The sequence below is a fragment of the Podarcis muralis genome, chromosome 5 (genome assembly GCF_964188315.1).
Source record: "Podarcis muralis chromosome 5, rPodMur119.hap1.1, whole genome shotgun sequence".
NCBI lineage: Eukaryota > Metazoa > Chordata > Lepidosauria > Squamata > Lacertidae > Podarcis > Podarcis muralis.
The window spans coordinates 66,280,121-66,302,403 of NC_135659.1; the positions used below are offsets into that span (position 1 = coordinate 66,280,121).

At 43.0% G+C, this 22,283-nt stretch overlaps 1 protein-coding gene across 1 annotated transcript in view; it reads left to right on the top strand.

The window, feature by feature from the left end:
- Positions 1–19,610, top strand: part of TAFA3 (TAFA chemokine like family member 3) — an 86,739-nt gene extending 67,129 nt beyond the window's left edge. Inside the window, exons 4-6 of the mRNA XM_028734511.2 lie at positions 2,238–2,387; positions 9,512–9,636; positions 17,627–19,610. Coding sequence (XP_028590344.1) covers positions 2,238–2,387; positions 9,512–9,636; positions 17,627–17,638 — 287 coding nt within the window. The 3' untranslated portion in view covers positions 17,639–19,610. The remainder of the gene's footprint in view (positions 1–2,237; positions 2,388–9,511; positions 9,637–17,626) is intronic.
- The last annotated feature ends 2,673 nt before the right edge of the window (positions 19,611–22,283 follow it).

Here is a 22,283-nt window from a genome sequence, read left to right on the forward strand (position 1 = left end):
TATAAGGAAAATAAATACACTGCTAGATATAATACAGGATCCTGTTTTAGTCATCCATCTCAAAAAAGGATTTTTAAACAATGGAACATTTCCTGAAGCTGCTAGGTCAAACTACTTGATTTAGCTTCCATTAATCTTTTTTTAAAAAACCTTGCACACTGCCTAAATTTTACCTCCAGCTCTGTTAACACAGAAATGGCCTGACATCTCTTTCATCTTGTTTTCTACCTACCAAAGAGCCTGTGTCTTTTGCCTAAGGTTGGAGACATGCCTGGGTAACAGCTGGATTTTCTATTCCTGAAGATAGGGTTTCAGCCATTGCTTTCCGTTCTTACCATGAGCAGAAGTGGCTGGAAGGGCAGAGCAGCACCTTGCAACAGCCTCCTAGCAGAGTGATCAATGCCACTTACCAGGATGGAGGGGCGGAAGGACAGGGTGGCACAGAGTTCAGGGTGGCATGGACACACTAGTGCATCTGCATTGCCCAACCTGGCTGTTGTCCTGCCCTACACTTCCTGCTAAGTGATGCCACAAGCCTCAGCACCACCTTGCTCTGCCAGTAGCTACTACCCAGTAGGCCTAAGTGCAACATACATGGAACCTATGGGAGACTCATTTGAATGTCTTCTACATCCTTCCACATTCCACTGGTGGGTGCACTAGCAGAGCCAATCTAGCATTCCCATCTTGCCATTGCTCCTGGTAAGAGGCAGTGATGTTGCTACTGGGAGACTGTTTCTGCAGTGCTACCCTGCCCTGCCAGCTACTTCTGCCCAGCAACTTAGGTACAACCTGATCAGCATCTCACAAAGCTTTCCTTGAATGTCTGCTGCCATAGTCCACTCTGTATCCATGGATTCACTACCTGCCAGGTTTTTCCTTTCCTTTCCTTGCCTATTTTACCATCTAACCTAGGTGTTAAGTGTGGTGACTTTCCAGCTGTTGTTGGATTACAACTCCCAGCAGGCCTAGCCAGCATGACACAATAGCCAGGGAAGATGTGAACTGTAGTCCGACAGCATATGAAAGGCACAGTGTTGGCTTTCCCTGACTGAGCCTGTTGAAAGGTTTTGGAGAACCTGAAAGTGTGAACACAGTTTTCTGATACGTAGGTTGGTCTAATAAACTGTTGTCTTAAAATGGATTTTGAAATGAAAGGAACAGGAATGTGTGACAAGAATGGGATAGCTTTGTTGGTGAGTGAATGGTGTGCGCTAGTTCCTCTCATCCAGCCAGGCTTCCTTAACTAGTTGGACTCCAACATCGAGAAGTCATTAGAACATAAGAAGAGCCTGCTGGATGAGGCCAACGGCCCACCTAAACAAGCATCCTCTTCTCACAGTGGTCACCCGGATGCCCAAAACAGGATCCAAGTGCAACAGCACTCTTCCACAGTTGTGATTCTCTGGCATTCAGAAACATGCTGCTTGACAGTACAGGCATAACATAGCCACTATGTCTAGTCACTGTAGGCAGCAACCATTTTAGGCACATCTGATATGTGTGCAGCTACACACGCACATCATGCTGAACATAGAAGTTGCCCTAAAATGTCACCAAAGGGCCACAAAGAAGGGCAGCGCAGGGGTGGAGGAGGGTGTTTGCATGCTTTTTCAGTGGTGTTTCAAATATACGTGGTTCCCCACTTCTAATCTGCAAGATGTGACCCATCTGGAATGGGTGTGTCCATTTTTGTGGTTTGTAATACATTAGATCCATGCAGCTAGATACAATCTAGAAATTATGTCAAGGGCATCATACAAATGAGCTCTTTCCAATCAAAACCTTTTGCAGAGAGGTCTTTTAATGGGCATGGGTTCCACCTTTAGAATTAAAAATTTTATACACATCCTAACAAGTTATCTCCCTTGAGTACATTTTACCTTGCCTGGATTTTTTTATTATTATTATTGCAAGTGCCAGCTGTTCTTTCAGTCAACAGAGCTCCAGCTGTCCAGTGGCAATCTGTGAACGGTGCGATTAGATTTCTGTACTGCTTCTAACTTGTTGCTGAGAAATGACAACCTTTTCCTTGGATCTTGTATACAGTAACATCTTTGAACAGACAGGACGGGTCCAGCTTGGCATTTTGTACTCTGCGGCCTGATCATTCCTCTAGAATGTATCACCATATGTTCAGCATCGTATGGCCCATTTGCTGCTGCTGAAACACAAACACACAATCCCCTTTGACTACCACATCCCTGTGTAATTTGCTGTCCCTTTTTTCCTTGCAGTGCACATAGAGCCTGGCACATGCGAAGTCATCGCTGCTCACAGGTGCTGCAATAAGAACAAGATTGAGGAGCGCTCACAAACAGTGAAATGTTCCTGTTTTCCAGGTCAGGTGGCTGGGACAACGCACGCTGCTCCTTCATGTGTAGACGGTAAGTGAGCAGGTCTCTCTGTAAAGTGTGCATTTGCGTTTGGAAATTGCTGTTGAATGGATTAAGAGTTCCACCCCTAGCCTTAATTCTAGTTAGGTGTGCCTGCTGGGAGATTTACATTGGATACTTCTGGCTTCGTAGTTTAAGCAAAATCAGCTGTATATTTAGCTGCAATCAGAAATAATCTTCTGCTCTTACCGGGTTCTTTATGAAAGCACAACACACTTTTCAAATGGGTAGAATTTATTATTATCATTTGACAGCTGATGGATGTGCATTTGAGAAACCGGCCCCGACAGCTTGATTCACTTTGAATAAAGTCACATTCAAATAAATGTAAATATCTTCAGGATCAAGAAGTTAGTAATTCAGCCATCGTCACCAAGCAAGCCATGTCAATCCAGGTTTGCACAGCTTCAAATCACTTTGTATAGTAGTCAGCAGTACTGCCTAAGTGGCACTCCAATTTCTTACCCCGGTTTTGAATTTGTGCCAGCACCAAACCATCTGTATGGGGTGCAGGCACCACTTAGGGGCAGAGAGAGATAGTTAAGGCTAACACAGCAATCATAACCCACTTCAGTGGGACTTACTTCTGAGTACACATTGTTAGGATTGCAACCTAACACATCAAAATGGTTGAGGTCTTGGGCTGAGCTGCATGTTCTTCAAGTGAACATTTTTGGTGCAAAAAGGAGCACAAAAACAACTTATTGATTCTACATTCCCTTCAAGGAGCTTAATATGGCATGCATGGTTCTCCCCCTTTCCCTTTTGTCCTCACCACACCCCTGTGTGGTAGGCTAGGCTGAGAGACAGTGACTGGCTTAAGGTCACCTAGTGAGCTTCATGGGTGAGTTAGCATTTGAACCCTGGTCTCCCAGGTCCCAGCTTGAGACACTGACCACTACACCATCTCCAAAGGCTTTTTTCTTTCATGCTCCTTCTTTACTCTTCACATATGGAGTTGGCTTCTCCCTATTAAAGCTGCCATTCCCCCCTCATGGTTTTGAACTAGTAACAAAAGCCACAACACCATTGCAAGAGCAGAGACTGAAGGCAGACTGGTAGAGCATGGGGAACTATGTATGCTGTCCCAGGGAGACAGAGTCATAGGGCCCATCATTACTTCTTGCTAGGATTTGGAATTCATTCACTCTCAAAAATGTCCCCTTGAAGTAACTCGTTAGTTGTTTCATTTTCACAGTCTGGGTACAGCAGTCAAGAGGGCACAACTTGGGTTTTGAACTCAGTTTGCCTCATCCAGATCTAAGGCTCTATCCACTGGCTGCACATGGGGACCTTCTTGGAGTGATGTGTTTTCAGGCATATCTTTGCAACCATTCTTTAAACTTCTCAGGATAATTCATTGTTAGGTAATTGATTTGGGATTCAGTACTTGTGAAATTCTAGACTAGTGGACCACCTCTGTTTTTTACTGCGATGGATATTGGCATTGGCCAGACATGCTCGTCCTAGAAAACTGAGACCCCTGCTCTTCCTGGAAAACCAAGACCACCAACACTTTTGCTGCTAAGGGGAAGGGAGTCACATGTGGGATAGAAGTCAACAAGACTGACCTTTTCCATCATTTTTGTCAATAGTACAGTAGGCTATAGACAGCCCTCCCATGGGACGCATAGATCCTTACTCTTATATCCAAAATGCTTTTTTAAAAAATAAAGGAAATTGGTATATAATTATAATTTCAAGTGCTCTTCTTCTTCCCTTCTCCCTGGCAAAACAGGGCCTACATTTCTAGAGAATACAGATCATGGAACTCCAGCATATATGATTGGTAGGGGATGTGGCACAGAAGGAACCACTGGGTGGTATTTCAGAATTTTGTAGCTCCAAAGGTTTTTAACACAATCGTGGCTTGGTTAATTGGTTATATGTGGCACTGTTGTCAATTTATTTAGTTTGCATTTCGCCCCTCAACACGAAGGTTCCATACTTATTCTGAAAGATAAATCACTAAGACTACTTAGAGATAAATGACTTGTGGGTTGATTTGCTCAGTTTCAAACTCCGAACCAATATTTAATGCTCTTGTATGAATCTTCCTTAGTTTAACTCTGAAAGGGGCTCACTTTCCAGGGCTCTGTTTCCTTTATTTTATTTTTTAGTCAGCAACCAAGTAACCAAGACTGGTTCTAAGGTCTATTGTTGATTTATTTTTATTTTTATTTTACTTAGAAAAACCTGTTTCTGCAGGGTAAGTGCTACCAGCATGAATAAGAACATGCCATCTAATCACCTGTGCAAAGCACTAACCCACCCACCCCATCTATATTTTATTGAGCTGTGTCATTCTGGATCTATCTGAAGTGGCTGGAAGCCTCTGCTGGTGCATTATTGATCGGCTTGGCAGCTTGGCTGGTGCAAATGGATTTGTACATGATGCCAAGAAACTACTTAAAAAACACAGGATACAATTCCCATGAAAGGCTGCATCCCCAAGCAGCCTCACAAAGGTGCTTCTTATATTGTGAACAAAGCAGTTTCCCTGAAATTATCCACTGGAATTTCACAGAAATTATCGTGCCCGCATCGGTTGCAGCCCAGACATAAAGTTCTTATGGATGCTCTACATACCTCAGCAATTAAAAGTGCTAAGAAAGCAGAAAAAGATTTCTAATACAATATAAAATACGGTTCATATCTCCCAGTCACCTCATCCTTCAAACCATTGGTTGAGCTATTACTTCTGGGAACGATCAGAATAATTTTAACTGCTTAGGTGAAAGCTGTCAGCAATACAAGTTCTAGGTTGGAAGTTGAAGTCTAGCTTGGGTTAGCAACAAACTTCACCCTTGGCCAGCCCCAACCCCCCACCCCCAAAACAACCCTGCTCACTCAAGACTTTCCCTGGCTAAAGGTGGACTTTTCGTTATAACAATCATCCTATCACACCATCACCCTATCTTGAAAAAACAGTCTCTAGTGTAACATGACCACAGAAGAGTCAATTATTAGTATTGTATCTTGTATTGTGGGCCACAGTTAGACTCCACCCCTTGGACTTTGCTCTGCTTTTCAGTTTCAGTTGTGTTCTCTACACAGCCAGCAAAAAAAGAAGCATGTTTGTTTGCTTGCAGTAAGAAATAAGTTTGTTATTCTGTGGTTATGATGAGCAGGGGAGAATTGGTTCTCATCGCTGAAAAGGTGAACTTACCATTCAAAAGCTTTCTCAAATGTTTATCAAGCATTTTTATAAGTTTACAAAAGGAAGCATATTGTGCAGTAAATACAGTACACTGTACTACACATTTAAAGACTCAGACTCATGGACTTCAACAAGAAATTTAGGCATATTATTCTGAAGCACCGTTCTCCCTAACGTTGCACTGCAGTATGCTCTTGCTTGATTCTAAACCTGGTTTTATTCTTTTCGCATTGCAGTTTTAAAACTTTTTTTAAACAATAACAAAAACATGCTCCACACTTGTTTATAGTTTCTTAGTTATAGCACAAACTTTTGCTTGCATTGCATTTTCTGGTGTTCGTTTGGCAGTCATCCTGGTGTTATTACTAAATTTTCTGTTAACTTGGCCTTTACACAGCCCATTATGTGAATTAACACACTCTGCATAGATGAGTGTGAGAGGAGGTCATTGCCTTTCCCTTCCCCTGGCCTGGCCCTCACTACCTCCACCAGTGAATATGGGCACAGGGTTGACTGGTGCTATATGTGTCTCCATGGTCCAATAAATGCCCCGCCTAGAAATGTGGGTGCCCCACTTAGCTACAGGACCACCTCTTCCCAGAGAAATCTGGAAGTTGTAGCTCTATGAGACGAATGGGCATCTCAACAGCACCTCAGCATTCTTCACAAACTTTGGTTCCTGTGATTCTTTAGGGAAAGCCATGACTGTTTAAAGTGGCATGATACTGCTTTAAATGTGTTGTACATATTGGGCCTAAATGACATCATTACTCCCTTCCATACTGTCTCAGAATAGCAGAAGGACTATTCACTTGACCTGAAATGTTCCCATTACATAGGAAGCTGTCTTATATTGAGTCAGACCAGTGGTCCATCTAAAGCAGTATAGTTGACACTTACTAAATATGGCTGTGAAACATTTCAAAGATGTGTCTTTCTAGCCCTGCCTTGAGACGCCAGATACTGAACTTGGGACCTTCTCTGTGGAAAACAGACCCTTTGTCTCACAGAGCTATGGCCGCTTTCCTCAGTTAGTTAGATCACCCTCCAAATAACCTGGGATAGTGGTTCTATCACATAATTTGTGATGCAAGTAGCTCTGTTGTAAACATTTTTTTTTAAAAAAGACAAAAACAATTATTCGGATTACAGAGAGTTCTCTGTCAGGAGAGTCTACTTTTCACTTTGCTTCAGGGCCCTTTTCAGTTGATTTATATCAACAGCCAGTTCTTGCAGGGCGGTGTGGGTAGATGGAAAAGGAGTTACTTTCACTCACCACAGAAGAGAGGTTCTGAATTACCAATGGATTTGGCACAACAAACTCTGGCTATTGCTGGATTTTGGGAAAAAGTAATTGGCTCAGAGAATAAAAACTTCATCCCCTCAGTGAAACTGGCCTTCTCTTTTCCCAGTAGTGGAAACCTGCTGTTTGATTGGCAACCTCCAGCCTCTGAACGAGTGAGATCTCTTCTTCTATGCATCCTGAAGAATTAATGTGCAGAACTAGGAAGTTTTTTTATCTCCCAAAGTACAGCCCTACTCCTGCATGATTTTTAGATTGGCCTCAAAAGTCCTGCTCCCAATTTCTCCACCATCTGAAACAAGTCAGGGGTTTGGGTCTTTTCAGCTGAGGCACCACACCTTTACAATCCCTTACCAGGAAAGTTCCCTTGGTGCCATTTTAATATTCATTCCAGGTTTTCTTACAGTGCCAGCTGAAAACCTGTTTGTTGTCCCAGGATTTTGCAGTTTTTATCTGTTTTTAGTCTATTGTTATTTAACTTCATGAAAAAAAAAGAATTATTCTTCTATTTCTTCTTGGTAATTTTGTTTTATCTGTTTTATAAACCACCTTGAAGCTTTTTTTAACAACCAAGTTGTATATAAAGTTTATGAAAGAAAAAATATCTCAGCAATATATATAATTTAACTGCTTGCTGTGAATTCGTTTTGATTGTTATTTGCTGTGTACTTACAGTTCTGTAAGCTGCTCAGCGAGCTTTGGCTGAATGGTAGCTGACAAATAGTTTAAATAAAATTAATTAATTAATCAGTCCTGTGTACGTGTGCTGTGAACTAGAATTGTATCAACATTCACAGAAGTATTTACCCGAATTGCACCTGCTACTCACTCTGGACAAGTTCCAGTACCCAGTGCAGTCTTTCAAATGTAATGTTAACCCAAGGATGGAGAACTTAAGGCAGATGTTAGACTCCAACTCCCATCATCTCTGACCATTCATCATGTTGGCTGCAGCTGATGGAAGGTAGGGATCCAAGAATACCTGCAGGGCCATGTGTTTCCCATGCATCATTTCCATGGATATTCCTGTCCTGTTGTGAAAATGTATGGTGGCACCTGGGCATCCTAGCTGCTTTGATTTCCTCTTATCTTTTTTTTTTTAATGGATGAAAAGTTATTGGATCACCTTGTATAGTTGTAAGTTTACTAAGTTTAATAAGTTTACACCAATCCTGAAAGTTGTTCTTCTCTTTCCCAAAGGCCTCCTGAAACCACCAAAACATTTTGGCTGGGTGTAAATATTTGAAACAAATCTAGTTTTAACTATGGTTGGTTTAAACAAGTCAGTAGCAAACCATGGCTTATGATCCAGGTTTGTTAACAAACCAGAACTTAAATAGTGTTCTCCCAGCTGGGATGTAATGCAAGGTTTTGACTAGTTTAAAACTGGAAGCTAAAGTGACTATGCTGGGAGAAGAAAGTGGAGAATGTGAACCTGAAGCTCACAACTGTCTGTGCATGTCTGGGCCAGTCTCTTCCTTCTTCCAAGTCTTTCCATTTCTTTTTTCTTAGCCTTTCTGTTGTCCTGACTTGAGAATAAGATGACAGGCCAAGCAAAATCAGGCTCTGCAGTTTTGATCTCCTACAATGCCACCTTTGACTTTAGCCCGATGTCTAAGGTCAGAAAGAACTTGAGAGAAGCAGACCTCACTCTGATTTTAAATAAGGGCCCTGGCACCATTAGGTACATAATCTCTGTTTCAGTTAGCCTCTCAAGGTTTCTTGCTCTTGCACATTTGTCATTAACATGTATTTTGTCTTTGGAACTGTCAGGAGCCAGGGAAGCCCTAATTCACCAAGACAACTCTTCCCACCAATTCTGTCATGGTGTGCACTTCCTGCCAAGCTCATTCAATCCCCACACCTCCCTTTTGAATGGAACACTGCTGCTCTTTCATTACATTTCTTCCTCTCTGGCCCTGAACGATTTACCTGATGATCCTTCTGACTTTGGTCATGTTTGTGGCAGAACTTGGGTTGATAATGAGATGAGCTTTTCTTATGACCTGTGCCTTCAAATTATTCCAGTGTTGCACTGCAGGTTGGCATGGTGGATGGCCCCTATAGTGGGTAGAGAAACAACTAATAAAATATGCTTTGGGGCTGCTTGGTTCGATTGTAGTACCAGCCAGCACTCCATCCTTGGGATGTGTGAAGATGCAGTGATGCTCCTGCGCCTTTAAAAAAAAAATATGTTTAAGAGGATATTTTGTTTTCCCGCTAACCATGCTGCCTTAAATGTGCATCTTGCATTTGATCTTTGTTAGCATTGTCTTATTTTCATATTTTGCAATGTTGTGTTTGATGCTTTATGTTCGATTGTAAACTGCTTGGAATTTTTTGGATATTAAGTGGTATAGAAATTCATAATCATAACAACAGCAACGGCAACATGAATGAATGAACGAATTAAAGAGAATTGACTTGAGTGTTCATATTGGTCTACTCTGGAGCTGACCTGTTAACATTTAAGATTATGGTCAACGTTTCTTTCAGTTTCTGTTTATATTGGGGCCTTTTGCTGCCACAAAGAGATGATCCACTTCACTGACTGCATACACTTTCTCCTGAGGAGTAAATAACTGTAGTGTCCAGCCTGGTGTCGTTGCTTTGCTTTGCTTTTAAAGTCCTATGCCTTTCATTTTTTCCTAGCCTCAATAGTGCTTCAGAAGTGGTGGTGCCAAATGCAACCATGTGTAGAAGGAGAAGAGTGTAAAGTGCTACCAGATTTGTCCGGATGGAGCTGCAGTACTGGAAACAAAGTAAAGACCACCAAGGTATTCCTAATCCAAGATGGGTGAGAGAAGGCAGAGTCAAATAATGCTTCCCCTCTCACACACACCCCAAAAGGGCATTGTTGTGATCCTTTTTATGAGATCCACATAGCGCATGAATTTGTGAATGACAATTGTGATGCTTTGAATCTATTTCAAATAGTTGACTCTATTTCATAATATCTGGTAGGCCAAATAAACAACAGTATGTTCAGGGCATATAATGGTTCAAGAGCCCCACAATGCATCTTGTCCATTCCTGACCATCTGTCATAAAGATCTCAGTTCAAAGTGATTTCAGGGAATTTTTCTGTTTATTACTCAAAAGTGGGATGTGAACACAATGTAGTGTGGATTGCTCCAGCAGTGTGAAGTTCCAGCCAGTCAGCCCATCTTCCAGGATACTCTATTGTATTCTCCCCCACCCCTGATTTTCTATTCTACCCCCACCCCCAACAAATGCTCAGCATTCTGTGGTTATTAAGCAGGATTGGTCGTTCTTGTGCTGTTCGGGGGGGGGTTGACCCTTTAAATCCCCCCCCTTAGTACTGTTACACCACATCCCAATCTGAGTGGTGTGAAATTCCAGAGATGCCAGGCAAGCCCCCAAGAGGGTCTGTTGCTTCTCCCATAGGTGCAGCAGTCTTGGATCCAAAATAGCAAAAAGCCATGCTCTCTGTCCCTTTTCCTGCCTGTCAGCCCACGTGGTGCTCTGACTCCACTTTCTCTGCAGCTTGCAAACTCCAAACTGATCTTCTTGCTCGCTTATGTCAGGCCAAACTGAAATCCTAAACCTTTTTCAATCCCTTTTGTCTCTGCCCACTGACACATAGCTGGAGGAGCTCCCTTCCCCTTGCAGTCTGGCACTGAATTGCCTGATGGCCCATCTTTTGTAAGGTTTAAGACTTGGCCATCATCAGCCTTGTTCCACCAATGACCCACACTCAGCTAGCTATGCCAGGCTGGACTGGCTAGTTAGTGTATGCTGAACCCAGCAGTGCTTGGCACAGTTTAATCAAACCTTGATTAATTCCAACTTTTACTAAATCTGGGAATTATGGGGAGGATCTGGCGCCTAGGAATTTAGGGGATCCTTGCCCCCCCAAAAAAACTTACAACAGTACTTCTTGTGCTTCTTCAAACCTTGGGGAAACCTGAATACCCACTGATACCCCCCTCTTCTTTCTATGTGGCCCCATTTTTGTGAGGACCTGTTGGCAGGTTTTATTTGCTATTAGGAGTGATTTGAAAGTGCAACTCTCATCAGAATTTACACAGCAGCAGAAAAGAAAATTTAAGAGGGAATTGGGGGAAGTATGCTCTTTAAAAATGAACCTTCTCACTTCATCTGAGTTAAATATCATTTCCCCAGAAACTCAAAACCTTTTATTTTTATCCGCTGGAGATGACTTCATTCAAACAAGTTTCTTTCCAGATTAATCCTATATATCTAGCATAGCATTCAATAGCAGAGTGACAAAGTAAGAAGTGGATGAGTAGAGTGAGTCATCAGTTGCACAGTCAAAGCGAACGTGAGCCGGTAGATGGAAATGGGTTTTGAGGTCTCCCCTTCTAATGGGTGTTTAGCAACAGCATCTTATGCAAGAGCGGTTAAGTGTGTAGATGAAACTCCTCCCAGTATCCCAAGAAATACAATAGTGGAGGATGGTTTGCCTGTAAGACGCCTGCCAGCCTTGGCTTGTTGCAGCCACTTCCCTCTGCTTTGCATCACGTTCCAGCCAAGGACTTTCCAGCCTGTCACAGCTCCTCCAGTTGGAGCAATCATCTGTGACAGAGAGCTACATGATTATTATTTTCATGGCTTGCTGAATACCCTGAAGAACAAGGTATAATTAAAATTTTATCAAACTCATTAGTAATTACATGTATGTCATGGTTAATCAGTTGCATAATTTTGTAATCATTGTTCATACAGTGGAGCATAATTATTCTTCAGGCTTTGCTTGCTTCGTGCTTCCATCTCCTTTCCACGCAAACACCCCATAAAATTATCCTGCAAAATAGCAGCCTGTTGTTCCTTCCTTATCTTTTACTCGGCAAATAGCATGTTCACACTGAAGAGCTTTTAAAAGAAGAAGAGAGGGAGGAAGTATCAGAGCAGCCTCCGTTGGCTCAGGAATCAAAATGCTGCTGAGTAATCAATCACAGCAACTTCGCACCACCAACCTTTCGTTATCTGTTTCCCCTTTGCTTGCTCCCCACTTTTCCTGGCAGTGTTACAATTTGACATCATTCACGCACCCTTTGTGCTCTCAGAATGTGGAGCACTTGGCAGTAACCCATTTGGCCCACAGCCAGGCTCTCATTCTGGCTTCCCCCCTCCAACAGGAAACAACGCACTTTCCTTCTTGTAGCATTGCCCACCCCCCCGTAGCTCTAATGCCTTGATCCATCTTTCACATTCCAGAGACATACTGCAGAAATCCAACCCAACCCTAGTCTTTATTGCTTGGGGCAGCCCATACCACAACCATGGGTGTGGGTGGGTGGGTGTGGGTGTAGGAAGGGCTTTGGTGCTTATGTGCCTGCTGCACAGAAGGAACAAAGTGTAGTCTGATGAGACTGCAGGGAGGCAGGAAAACAGCAAGTTCTGAATAGGCTGAAGAAGAGGACAGGTGATGTATTCTCTTAGGGCTGAATGTGATTTGCAGTGACAAGGAAGAAACCAGTCGTCACGAAGGCACTGCTCAGTTGAACCTCTTGACACTCCTGCCGCCTTCAGCAGTTCCTGGAGAACGGTTTCCCATATTACTTCTTTAAAGACACAAGCAATATTTGTCTGCACTAAGCATTTGGATACCATAGAGCAGGGATGGGGAACCTGTGGTGCTCCAGATGTTGCTGGACTCCACTTACCATCACCCCTGACCATTGGCAATGTTTCCTGGGGCTGCTGGGAGCTGGAGTTCAACAACATTCAAAGGGCCCCAGGCTCTGTATCCCCGCCGTAGAACATGGGTACTACCAGATTGGGGATTATTTGGGACTGGTGTTTTTTTGCAACATCCACACAAGGTCTAATTTAATCTGGATTTGCCCTTTCTGGGGGATAGCTGATGAATTTTTTTAAAAAAAATACCCTCTGATGCCAATGTCTGGTTTGCAGTATCTCAGTGACCTGCTTGCAAAGTAAGCAACTGTCTGGAAGCACCCTGTGACTTTTGTCTGGGAAATGAATGAGGGTTTGCCCTTCCTTATCTCTATGTGCCTTCAAAGAGCAACGTGAGTTGCTTTTCTCAATCTGGTCATCTCAGCCTCTGCATTAAAGCGAACCGCCTCTGTTTGTTCTGTCCACTTTGAAGCCTGGGATCTAACCGCTATGGTATTACTGGATGGGCAGTTAAATAATAAGCATATCTTCCCCCCTTAGCTGTGGGTCTCTGCTGCGTACAAATTGAGCTTCTCTCTCTCTCTGATGCTCTCAGTTTGATCTCCTTGCCATTTTTGCAATGGATTTGCTAAATTGTTCCTGCTGAAATGTGTCTCTTGTTTGGCATGCACACAAGGGCAGGGATAGAATTTAAATAGCAAAATTTCAAATGCATCCACAGCTCTGATGGCTGCCTTGACAGAAATCGCTAGTCCTACTGTGAAATCCATAAGAAAGGACATTGTAATGGGTAAATAGGGCTCGATACATCTGAAGACTATGAAATCATCCACAGCCATTGGAATAACCCAGCATCTCAAAGCCAAGACACAATTTTCAGGCTGCTGTTTAAGAATTTGTTTAGACTATTTACCGTGCACATAGGACACATGGAAGCAAAGAAAAACAGGCTCTGGGCTTAATATAAATTATTGCCTGCATGCCAGGCACACCTTTCTCTTTTACCCCCTCCCCTCCGCAGAGCTTCTCTTAATGATTTCTCTTGTAAAATGCAGACACTTGCTTTAAATTCTTTTGAAAGGCTTACACACTCTATGTTTTCTCCGCAGGCAGAGTCATGTACATGTAGCTATGTTAGATGAATGCTAAAGAATGCTTAATAATAATAATAAGACCTAGCACCTCTGCTGCTAAAAAGGTCACTTAAGGTAATCTTGGAACTGGAAGCCTTGAGGTACTTGAAAGAATTAACATGTTAAGTTATGCATTTTTGAACAGATTCCATTTTGGCCTGCCCCAAATAAATCTTCCCCCCATTCCCCCCAAATATCCTTAGCTGTTGCTCTTCAATCTTAGGTGCACAGTAGGTATTTCAGATTTGAAAGATTTGGCTGTCTTTCACTGCCCCTCTTTGTCTTTATGCATCCAATATATATATATATATATATATATATATATATATATATATATATATATATATGCAGGTTTTGGTGTCCTCGGGTGTCTTCCCGTGTAAAAGTTGGGGTGTCTAGGCGACGTTTCGACGAGGTCTCACTCGTCATCTTCAGGCTGGTGCTTTCGGCTTCTTGTTACTGGAACAGAGCAGGATCTCAGTGTTTGAGTTCCTATAAATACTGTTGAGGAGGTGTGGCCTCCAATGTTCTGGGCAGAGAGGAAGTTCCCAGGCTAGTGTGCCTTTTCTTCTTTTGTTCCTTAATTACTTGAGGGATATCTTGAGTGATTTCTTGAGTTGTATCCTGAGTACCACTTAGGTGGGTCATTAGGTGTGGATTAGTTGCTAAAGCCTTTGTGTCTTGACCTCTTGAACTTTGTGAAGAGTTTTTCTGAGAAGATGGCTGTACTGTGCTCTGGCTTGGCTTCGTGTATAGGGGCGAGCTGTGGTTTTGTGGCCTGTGCCAGCCAGATCTGTGTAGGGATTGCAGGGGGGTGCAGCATCCGGAGGTGCCACCATGGTTTGGCTACTGGATGGTGTCTGTAATTTATCTGTGGAGAGGGTCTGGGTTTGGGTCTGGTGTGGTTGATTGGTGATGGCGTTCTGTGTGCCTCTGGATCTGGTGTCAGTTTTTGTGGGGAGGGCTAATTTCTGACACCAGATCCAGAGGCACACAGAACGCCATCACCAATCAACCACACCAGACCCAAACCCAGACCCTCTCCACAGATAAATTACAGACACCATCCAGTAGCCAAACCATGGTGGCACCTCCGGATGCTGCACCCCCCTGCAATCCCTACACAGATCTGGCTGGCACAGGCCACAAAACCACAGCTCGCCCCTATACACGAAGCCAAGCCAGAGCACAGTACAGCCATCTTCTCAGAAAAACTCTTCACAAAGTTCAAGAGGTCAAGACACAAAGGCTTTAGCAACTAATCCACACCTAATGACCCACCTAAGTGGTACTCAGGATACAACTCAAGAAATCACTCAAGATATCCCTCAAGTAATTAAGGAACAAAAGAAGAAAAGGCACACTAGCCTGGGAACTTCCTCTCTGCCCAGAACATTGGAGGCTATACACCACACCTCCTCAACAGTATTTATAGGAACTCAAACACTGAGATCCTGCTCTGTTCCAGTAACAAGAAGCCGAAAGCACCAGCCTGAAGATGACGAGTGAGACCTCGTCGAAACGTCGCCTAGACACCCCAACTTTTACACGGGAAGACACCCGAGGACACCAAAACCTGCATTCCTGTACCCGTGAAAATCTACGAAAGCATATATATATATATATATATATATATATATATATATATATATGCATGGCTTGAGCGTATGGAGCAGAGGCCAAGCAGACAAGCACAGGAGTAGACTATTTTGCACCCATTTGCAAACCCTCTGTCGGATCATGTTCATTTGGTGGATGGAGGATCCTGCCTTAAGAGACGCAGTTGCATCAGGTTGGATTTGTGTGCCTTTCCAATGCTGAGAGTGATTCTGCAGGCTGCTGTTACGGGGCTGAACTTGTCAATGATATTTTTCCAGGGCTGGCTTTTTATTGATCCCTACATTGATCTCTGGGATTTGGTGACTGATTCCCCTTCATAAAGATAATAAGCCACTGAGAGTCTGAGGCGCTTTAAAGGTTAACAAAGTTATTGTGGCCCAAGTTTTCATAGACTGGAACCTACCTCTCAGCAGACAGTGGCAGAGCTGGCAGGACCAGAATAAAAAGTGGGTGGACCAAGAGGTGATTCTTACATCCAGTGGGTTACATTCCAGCAACGCAGAAACCAGAGGTCCCAGCACACACACGCACAAACACACACACACACACCACATCTCTCCATCCAGGCAGGCAAGAGGCATGATCACAGTCAAAGGATATATTCCAGCCAGTCAAAAGGACATGACGATGTCATAGCAGAGGGCCATCCCACAGAGGGGTCTGGCCTAAGCAAGGTATATGGCCTTGGAGAGACCTGAGGGCCAGTTAGAGATGTCTGGAGGGTCATGTTTGTTTCCCCATCCCTGATTTCATAGAATTGTAGAGTTGGAAGGGACTCCAACCCCCTGCAATGCAAGATTTAATGCATCTAAGAAAACAGGAACTTGCCTATAAAAGCTCATGTGATTATAAATACGGTTAGCTTTTCTTTTTTAAAAATCCTTTTACTCAGTTGTTTTCCTGCCCTTCCTCCAAGAAGCTGCAGGCACTCTACATGGTTCTCGCCTCCTTTCTTCATCACAACAACCCTGTGAGGTAAATGAGGCTGAGAGATGGTAACTGGTCCAAAGTCACCCAGTGATCTTCGTGACTGAGAGAGAGTTTGAACTTGGACCTTCCTGGTTCTAGTCCAGTTCTCCAACCACATAATCATGCTGCTACCACAGTACTCTGTTGGGGCAAATAATCTTAACTTCACATACATACTTATAGGGCCTGAATTGGCTGTGATTGATCACAAAGGAAATATTAGGTTCTTGGTGAATATCTCTATGAAAATGTTGAACCTGTGTGTGGCAGCCATGAAAATAGCAAAGGGATTGAAAATAAACACTGCCAAGATGCTGCTATACACATGGTTGTGACAAACAAAATTATCCAGGGAATGGAGCAACTCCCTAAGAGAATAGGTTACAATGTTTGGGGGTTTTTAATTTTGAGAAAAGACAAGTAAGGTGGGGAAATGGAGAAAATAGAGAGAGAGGCTGTCAGCCTCTTTTACTAAAACCCAGGATGATCCAGTGTTGGAAGATTCAGGAAAGCATGTAGTCAAACTTTGGAATTTGCTACCACTTTGCACCAGCTTTCAAAGCAGGCAGACAGGTTTGTGGAGGATAAGGCCGTCTGTGACTGCTAGTCATGATGGCTGCGTACTGTTGTAGGTGGTGTGCCTCTGAAAACCAGTTGCTGGGGATTGCAGCTGGAGCAAGTGCTGTTCCACTCATGCCCTGCTTGTGGGCTCCCTATGGGCATCTGCTAGGCCACTGTAAGAATAGGATGCTAACCTAGATGGGCCTATGAAGTGATCTAGCAAGGTTGCTCTCTTAAATTGAAACATATTAATATGGCTATGTATTTTGTGGTTTTATCTGGTATTTTTATGCTGGTCTTTTATCTGGTATTTCTATGGATGAAGGACGGTACACAAATTTAATCATCATCATCATCAAATAATTCTGATGTACCGCAACCTTCCCTCGTGGACTGAAATTCATGTCAGAATGCAACCATATGCTTGCTTAAATAACTTTGATATGATTTCCCTACGTAAACATTTGGGCTTGTCTCCTCCCTCCCTGCCCCTCCATTTGCTTCCAGAATTGTTGACTTCTGAAAATTACATGTTTCAGTCAGCTCACTCCTATGGAATGTTTTCTTCTCCCCACAAAATGAAAGAAAAACGTTGGGGGGGATCGGTTATCTTATGAGGAACAGGTCTGCAAAATCTTGTTAGACGTCTTCTGAATGCTGAATAGGAATGGTTGACTTATCCTCTCTATTCCTGCAAACTCTCAGTGCATCTTTTTCAATGCAGAGTAACTTCACCTGCAAGGAAAGCCCATTCATGCAAGAGCTCTGTGTATGCACTGGAATGCACAGGAGGTTCTGGATCAGAGATAATTCCTTAAATTACCAGATATCTGTCTAATGCATTTTCCTTTGTTCCCAGGTGACAAGGTAGATTTGAGAAGATCTGCTCTCATCTGATATGCATCTGTGTTGACATGGCTGGCACTGCAGAAATGGCACGACGTGGCTTTTCTCCAGGTGCAAGATATTCCTTCTATGTTCTGAAGACCTGGAAACAGAAGGACCTCATTGGCACAGGATAGGATGCAACTGTGGTATAGGATGCCTATTTTTCATGGGCACTTTATTGTTCTTCCTCGTGTACACCTGCCAAGGGAGTGGTGCTGCAGTTTGCTCCCTCCTGGAAGAACAGCACCAAGGATTACAGGAAAGGGGTGACGTACCTGTCTGGGCAGAGATCTTGGGAAATTTCCCTTGTTTTTGAAGATAAAATACTGCATCAACCACTGATTCAGTGCAGCCTCTAAGGTATTTAACCATCAGCTGCTACTAAGTCTACAATGCAGTTACAAGAACTGCTCCACATTCTCCTTCCATACCATGGATATACCTGCAAAAGAGAAGAACGTATTTCTTCCCCTAGTGCTCAATTAAATATTGGAGTTGCATAGAATCTGTTGATAACTACAAAGTGGGGGAAAGCAATTTTCCTTCCTTTGAATTCTCCTGTGTCTGTAGGCTGGCTCTGATGATCACTAAAGAGAATCAAGGTGTTGAGTGGGTGTCAAGTTCACAATTCAAAATAAAATTCGTGTTTTTACAAAATCTTCCTAATTCATGTTTTTGTCGCTTTCATAGAAGACAGGCTTTGAGTTCTGGAAACAAGGAACCAAATTGTGAAACTAGAGGAACTCCAAGAAACACCATGCAGTTGCTCCAACATTTACCCAGTTACCAGCTTCAGATTCTGTACCTGGACGGATGGAAGAATCTACAGTACAGACAGAAGTTCATTACACTTTGTTGGAAGCATAAGAGATGAGAACAAGTATTCATAATGCTTTCTCTTTCTTTTTCATGAGTCACCAAAAATGTTCTCTCCTGGTCTTTCCCTCTCCTGTTCAGTAATTAATCAGGCTTATACTCTCATCTCTTCTGTTCCTTCAAAGTCACACAAATTACTGTTATTGTCAGAATTCTATTGCAAATATTAGAAATTGCGAGGGGGGAAGGTGTGTTCTTCTCTTTGCTATGTTGTGTCTGCTACAGTCTTAAATTTTACTCAGAGAACTGAGAGAGCTTAGTTACATTTAGTATTAAATAAAGACTTGTACTTGGCAACTGTAATGAGTGCAGATCCCTCTCAGGGACCAATTGATTGCTCTTATACCTCCTCACAAGAAAATATTATGAGAACTAAGTTAAACTTCCCAGCTTATGATGCCATTGCTGCTTCTGCTGATATAAATGGAGGAGAGGATCCACTTTAATTCAGTGGGATTTGACAAGGTTTTAGGAATGGGTAGGAGAAGACAATAGACAGAGAGAAACGACATAGCTTTGGTGAAGTTCTCTCATCGTTTCTGGATGCACAGGACATCTAAGCCCCAAAGTGGAAATGCTTATTCAAAGCTTACTTAGCACATTAGAACAGGCATATAACAGAAAGGTTAGGGTTTCTTAAAGACAAGTCATTGCTGATCTTTCCTATTGGAATGTTGAGATCCGCTCCCAGCTAATTGGCATCCATAAACATGTTCCATGTCTGTGTCTCATTATGTCTACCTTGATCATGAAGGTTCATTGGTTTGACTTGGGGGAGGGTGGTGGCTGAGGCTGAGAATGATTGCTTACCCTTGCTAAGTATAACCCAAAGTGAACACCTGACTCCAATTCAACCAAGATGGATGTCAGGAGCTCCCGGAGAGAATGGGCAAACAGCTGCACCTTCAAAACTCTGCCTTGACCTGTCCAACTTGGCATTGGCCTGGCCTCCATGCTGTGACTGTATGACCTGCTGACTTTGTTATCTAAACGTTTTTTTGTAACAGACAATGTTATACCTGCTTCGGATGCGATGTAAATACCAGGCTGTGAAATATTAAAGTTCGTTTTAATCTCTGCAGGATGGATTTGTTCATTTAAATATGAGCTTGTTTTTGAGGCCAAGTGGGGGAGGAGTAGCTGTGGGCTTTCTGAAATCATCTTCAAGTAATCGAAAAAGCAATTGAGCAGTTTACAACAGGGGGGGAGGTTCTGATGGAGGAAAGAGAAGAACCTCATTATGTGTACCTGCTTAAACCATGCCAATCTATTACCTTACCTTTTTGGCAAAGTGGTGTAACTCTTTCTTGAGTACAAAAAGCCTGTCAAAATGTTGCTGGCTCCCCCAGGGGTTTGTAACGACTTGGATAAGGTTCAGTCCAATTCGCTGCCAGCGACTTGTCAGTGGGCAGAAGTAACTCTGTAAAGCAGGGGTGAGAAACCTGTGGCCCAACAGATGTTGTTAGACTTCCATGAGTCTTGGCCCATAACCAATGGCCAGGGTCAGGCATGATGGGAGTTGTAGTCCAACAAGATCTGGAGGTTCTCTATCCCTGTTATTCAGCAAAACAGCTTTGTTTCCTAGCACAGATGCAGGCGCACAATTGATCCACTCAGGGAATTGGAGGCTGGTGTGCTCCTGCCATATCACCATCTGGCCTCTTCCCTTCCCCTGCATCAGGGAACACAAGCTCCAAGCAGAGGGGCCAGTTGCATATGAGATGTGTGCACAGGCCTCCTTACACTGTAATGGCCTGGAATAGTGTCTGTACTCATGTCATAGAGGATAGCCTTATGGTTCCAACTCATATATATGCCTGATCAGACAGTGGTAATTTAGTGAGTGTGTTTGACACAGGAATCTCTATTTGCATCATTTTGTATTTATTGAACCTCACCTGCTGTTCAGTTAACTCATTTATTATTTTGAAGCTGCTCCATATGTTTGGAGCTTCACTCTCCTGAATAACTTGGTGTAGTCCAGTTCTGATTCCAGGTCACGTATGCATCTTAAATAGCATTGCCCTTTATACTGATCCATGGCAGACTCTTCCCGGCACTGTTTACTTCCTAGCATTGTCAAAACTGTCATGAGTTTTAACACACTGTGCATGTTTTCCCCAAATCAGTTACTGATCCATAAGAAGGCCCCATGCTCATATGCTCAGACTGCAAAGTATTCTTGGGACTTTATCAAACATCTTTTGAGAGTTCTAAAATATACACTATCCATGAGATCATATTTATCTATTTGCAGATATTCTCACAAGATTCTAAGAGACTGATGAGGCATGACTTCTCTTTGTAGAAATCTGATTCTTCTTCAGCAAGGCTTGTCCTCCTTGGTGCCTGGCTTAAAAATGTTGACAACAATTTTTCTGGGATCAGTATTTGACTGACTCTCTTGGAGTCCTGGATTCCCCCCCCCCCATTTTAAAAATTGGCATTACCCTGCCTACTATCTACTCCCCCAAAGAGCTTCCTCCACCTTCAGTGTGTTTTACATCAGGATGTTACTCTGTCTCTGCTCTTTGCATTCTGCTCTTTGCATTACAGTGGAAGCCATGACTGTAGCTTCAGCATTAAAGAGTCGGTTTTCCTGGACAAAGCAGCAGGGCAAGAACAAAAAGCCCTTTGACACAGAGCTTTAAAGCACAGACCTATGCCTAGAAAGTGCAGGGCAAAAGGTGAGTGTGGCTGAGCCCTGAGTGACAGCAGCTCTCCATGATTTCAGACAAGAAGGCTCACCCAACTGTACCTTGACATGCTGGAGATTGGACCTGGGACTCTCTGCATGCAAACCAGATACTCTCCCACTGAGTTGTGGCCCTTCCTCCTCCTCATGTCTAGTTTAGCCCCAAGATAACAAGAGTTTATCTGCAACAGCTCAGAAAGGAGTAAACTGTGGTTATACTTAATCTGATCATTATAGCTGAAGTGAGACAAATCAATTCACCTCTTTGCTCTTCTGGATTTCTCTCCTAGCTTCCCTCTGGATTCTAGACTCTGGCCTGTGTTCATTGTGTAGGGAAACCAAAGCAAATTTCATATGCTGGAAATTCCAGCATCCTACTGAAGCACTTGGCAAAAGATGTTGCTGCCGTTGGGAGATTTGGCAAAAGTGTTAGCCTTGTGTTAATTTCATTAATCTTTAAGGCAGCTTTTAAACTGAGTTAACAGAGCAGCGAATAATCAGGGCTTTGCCAAGCCTTGAGATGTGCAAATGCACATAGAGAGTGTGTGGATTTACAATGCATCCATTCATACAGGTGCATTTTGTTTGAAATGTTTCTAGAGAAAGCAAGAGTTTAAAGCAGTTGGGCTGGGGAAGCAATAGACAGAAAGTCCTTTATTTGCCACCAGCAGCTGTATTTCCACATGTGTAAGGAGGGTAGAGGAGTTACTGGTGGCGGAATGATTAAATTGTTGCCCTGGGAATTCTGATTAGTTAGAAGGAAATGTAGTTAAGACCAGCAGACTAGAGTATTGATGACAGTACCCCGGAGGAAGCAGGGAAAAAATGGAAGGCAGAGACTAGAGAGACAGGCATCAGAGTCTCACATGAGGCTTGTTCCTATGCTACACTGAACACAGATAGAAGCTGTTTGTGTGAAAGAGCATACAGCTGTTGATTTGTACAGCTCAGCTATTGAAGGCACAGGTACACAGACTCTACATTTGTTGAACCATGTCATTTAAATAACTACAAATGTAGAATCAACTATCGTGGAACAACTACACTGATTGTACTG